This window comes from Lolium perenne, chromosome 5, assembly GCF_019359855.2.
Source record: "Lolium perenne isolate Kyuss_39 chromosome 5, Kyuss_2.0, whole genome shotgun sequence".
Lineage (NCBI taxonomy): Eukaryota > Viridiplantae > Streptophyta > Magnoliopsida > Poales > Poaceae > Lolium > Lolium perenne.
This window is the reverse complement of record NC_067248.2, coordinates 182,683,612-182,687,832: the sequence shown is the minus strand read 5'-3', so window position 1 is coordinate 182,687,832 and position 4,221 is coordinate 182,683,612. Positions and strand designations below refer to the sequence as shown.

The window sequence follows — 4,221 nt, the reverse complement described above, 5'->3', positions numbered from 1 at the left end:
TTATTTTTCATTAACTACATCTATTTGGGCTTACTGGGCCTAATCTCTCTCGCCTGATCTCAGCCGTTAACTTAATTCATACCTCTCCCTATTTTAGAGAAGTAAAAGGTACTGTAAAAGTTGCCAATATTACTAGCCTGCTCTATGTGAAAGCTCCTCACAGGACTGGAGATAGAGGATTTGTGGTGCTTAAAACTTTTCTTTTGCCTTTCTTGGAAGTTGAATAATTTTCCACGCCAAAATAAGGACCATTGTTTAGCTGCTTCCTCTGTTTTTTTAAGACGTTTTAGCATGCTATTATAAAAAGGAACGGTTGGAGTACTTCTGGCGTTTTCTTATCATATGTATCCTTATGAAACATATGCTTTTGTACATACCTCTCCCTAAAATATATTTAAATGGAAAATACTGGATTATTATTTTTTAATTTGAAAATTATAACCAGTGACACTCAAAGAAAATATGAACGCTAGCGCTTAAATATAGAGCGACAGGTAGGATTCAAATACTCTTCACAAATTACACTATTAGAGACAATCGGGAAAAAATATTATTCTTCAGTACTAATTAAATAATGACAACGTGAGCTAAAATATGGACGTCATCGATGAAATAATAATGAGAAACGCTCATAACTGGGACGTCAGCGGCAAGATACTAACGACAGATTATATGGAATGAAGTCCGTTACAGGAACACTAGAATTGACGGAAGCCTGTTATGTAGACACGTCAACCTGAAATTAGTGTTGACGTCCTCGTTTTGTTTATTGTTTATTGACGCTAGATCTGGAGCACGTAAAAAACATTTTTTTTGTCGGCACTGGAATATCACCACTTTAATTAGCAACTACCAGAGACGACTGAAAATCAATTTTGTCGTCAGCGTTGCATCCTACCCGTGACGTACTTGGTGCTTATCAGTGGTGCACATTATCAATGTTGTATACCGGTGACGTCAGCCTCTACTATCAACAATGCGGAAAACACGTCCCTCACTAGTAAGTTTTTTTTCCGGTAGTGTAGCTACTTCCATTTGTGCCGTTGCATATATAGCCACATATTATTGAGATAAAAATGTATTCTCGTGTTCCCTTTCTTAGAAGGAAGATACGTCACTTTGAAAAGGTGTAGGATCCCACGAAGAATTTTCCAACGCCTTGAAAACTCGCATTCTTATACGGAGCATATCTCTGAAGAAACAAATTCCTACTAAAAGAAGGAGAAAATCCCCCAGACGTTAGGTCTTATAGAATGTCACATACTAAAAAAAAGTGGAAAATATGACCAAGAAATTTCTCAAAAACAAGGAAATCAAACATAGCTCTAGTCTCTACTCTTTAGCAATACTAGCAGTAGCAAAAAAGGACAAGACATATAAATTGTGCACCAGACAATTATATGCAGTAATAAAAATAAGTACCCAATACCAGTGATAGAACAAAATATGTTGGATGAACGGAAAGGAGCAACAATATTCTCCAAATTGAATTCGAACGTTTGGGTACCATCAAATCAGGATGCATGAGGATAAATATCAGCAAGATTGCTTTGGGAACACACTTTAGCCATTATATTACCTTCTGATGCCACTTGGCTTAAGAAACCCACCTGCCGCATTTCAAAAATTCATGAATAATATTTTTTTCTCACGTCTTCGGATAGTTTATATTGGTATTCTTCAATAATATACTTATCTACAGCAATAATATGGAAGCACATGCTAGACATCTCAAGGTAGCATTGCAAGTACTAAGAACACACCAATTAAAAGCTAAATTGTCTAAGTGTACATTTTCTACTGAGAAAGTTGAATATCTGGCTCATATTATATCAGCTGCAAAAGTTCAAACTGATCCATGTAAAATTCAAGATATTGTCACTTGTAAAACTCCAACTACAATCACACAACTGAGCCATAAAAACAGCAATAAATAGAGAAGGATATCAATAGCATTATTGCTCGTATTTGAAAGAAACCAATCATTATTTTCTGTTGTCCTTGATGATGGAGCAAACTCTAGCTTGCCGGTACACCTTTCCTGGCCGGCAGAAGTAGCCCTGCTCTGGCGCGCAGTGCGAGTCGTCGGAGCAGACACAGAGTCCTTCGATGGCGCAGCCCTTCTTGACGACAGTGGGACTCCCGCGGATGGCGAGCACCTGGTCGCTCCACTCGCTGGAGAAGAGCCCGTCGGGGTCGTACCTATCCTTCACCTGCAGAAACTCATCGGCTTTGGGGTATTTCGCGATGGCACCGTCGAATGCGAAGTCGCGGTTCTTGCCCCAGTGCGGCAGGCCGCCGTACTTGTTCAGCGCCATCTGCTCGATCTCGTCCACTAGGTCGGCGTAGACACGCGGGATGCCGTAGCTGCGGCTCCGGTAGTAGAGGATGTCCAGGTCGATCGAGTCCTCAGGCTTGCCGAGGTAAGCGGAGGAGGCCTTGACGTAGCGGAACATCAGGCCCACCCTGCCGTCGACGCCGGTACAGAACCTGCCCGGATTGAGGTCCCTGATCCGCTGCACGTCGGCGATGAACGCCGGCGCCTTGGAGAGCGCGACGCTGAAGCCGGAGTTGTAGTAGAAGGAGCCCCGGATGCGCGGGTCCCAGACGCAGGACGTGAGGAGGCCGTCCTCCGGGCCGCCGATGCACGAGCCGGCTGCCTGCATGCGGTGCTGGTACCCGACCACCGGGTACCCTGTGAAGGAGACGCCGTCGTTCGTGAAGCCGAAGCCCTGCTGCTCTTGCGCGGACACCTGCACCTGCGCCGCGGCGCACCGGGCGACGTCGGTGACGTTCTTCATTTGCATAGACTCCTCGGCAACTCTCGCGCCGATGGTCCCGCGGGTGGGGCTGGCGCGCACGATGAGGAGGTCATTGAGGCCATTGCCCCGCGTGGAGACGTCGACGCGGTCGTCCTGGCGGTACATGACCGTGCCATCCTGCGGGTGCCATGTCAAGTCGGCAAACTCGTGGAGGCGGCCCCATGGAACCACCTGCTCGGCCAAGTCCGAGTCGCCGCGCTTCACGAACGTCAGCGACCGCTTGAACAAGGGTTCCAAAGCCAGGGTTACCTGGGAGATGACGCCGAGGACCCCAAGAGAGACCTTCGCGGCGTCCAGGTCCGGGTGATCGGCGCCCAGCTCCCTCACCACGGCGAAACCCTTGCTCGCAGGCGCCGGCGTCACGATCCTCAGCCCGACAACGTACTCGTGCACGGCGCCTCCCTTGCCCCACAGCGAGCTCCCGTGCGCGCCCGTCGCCAGTAGTCCGCCGATGGAGAGGCCGTACCAGTAGGGTGAGTTCGGAAGAGCGAGCCCCGCCGCTGCGGCGGCCGTGATGAGGTCCCGGAGGACCATGCCGCTCTCCACCGTCATGAGCCGCTTCGCGGTGTCAATATGCACCGTCTGGTTCAGCCGTGCGGTGCTTATGATTGTGCCGTGGCGGCCACCGGGGCACGACAGCTTGGGGATGCTGTGAGAGTGCTTGGTGGCCACCTTCAGCTTGCGTTTCGCACAGGCCGCGGCCGCCACGGCTGCGACGAGCTCCTGCTCGGTGCGCGGGTAGGTGACTTTGGCGGCGTGGCAGATGCTACGGTCCGTGAAGGAGCCGTACGCGTTGGTGACCGTGCAGTTCGACTTTCCGTGGGTGCAGACCACCGGGGACGGCGGAGGGCTGCAGCAACAAAGCTGGAGAAGGACCCCTAGGGCTATGAGGAGAACCGGAAGAAAGCTCTCCATTGCTCTTGTTCGTCGTCCTTCTTGCTGCCTCTGTTGCTTCTTAAATGGATATACCCTTTTTGTACTGAAACTCGCTTGTAGCCACTAGACAATTAAGCAAGGGATAAGGTCCAAACTTCAGCATGCATGGTCATCAAAATTTCCCTTTCGCGATAGCGATTCTAGTGCAAAATTTTCTATCTTCTATGCTCGGGAGTACTCCATTTGTACTATACACATTATGACATGAAATGGACATACTTTGACCGGAGTAACACCATATAAGTTCAGCGAACAGCCGGGAGGCTCAACATTTGCATCTCCAGCGGCGCGACCAAACGGTTGCTGAGCGACGTTTTCATCCACCGTGACCGGAAATGCGTCTGGCACCACCTCCAGCGGGGCGACGCAAAGTGATCGGGCCATCCGCGGAGATGCAAACCTGGCTCAAATACGCGCCCGGGATGCATCTTCGCGGACGCTCCGCGAACGCGGAAAGTGTCCG

At 49.5% G+C, this 4,221-nt stretch overlaps 1 protein-coding gene across 1 annotated transcript; it reads right to left on the bottom strand.

The window, feature by feature from the left end:
• Positions 1-1,793: 1,793 nt before the first annotated feature.
• LOC127301160 (L-gulonolactone oxidase 2) lies at positions 1,794-3,793 on the bottom strand. Its single transcript, XM_051331381.2, has one exon. The coding sequence runs from the start codon at positions 3,735-3,737 to the stop codon at positions 1,986-1,988; it is 1,752 nt and encodes a 583-aa protein (XP_051187341.1). The 5' UTR covers positions 3,738-3,793; the 3' UTR covers positions 1,794-1,985.
• Between the last annotated feature and the right edge of the window lie 428 nt (positions 3,794-4,221).

Excerpts from the sequence above, each read along its gene's own strand:
- LOC127301160 (XM_051331381.2), bottom strand. The coding sequence starts at position 3,737 with ATGGAGAGCTTTCTTCCGGTTCTCCTCATAGCCCTAGGGGTCCTTCTC.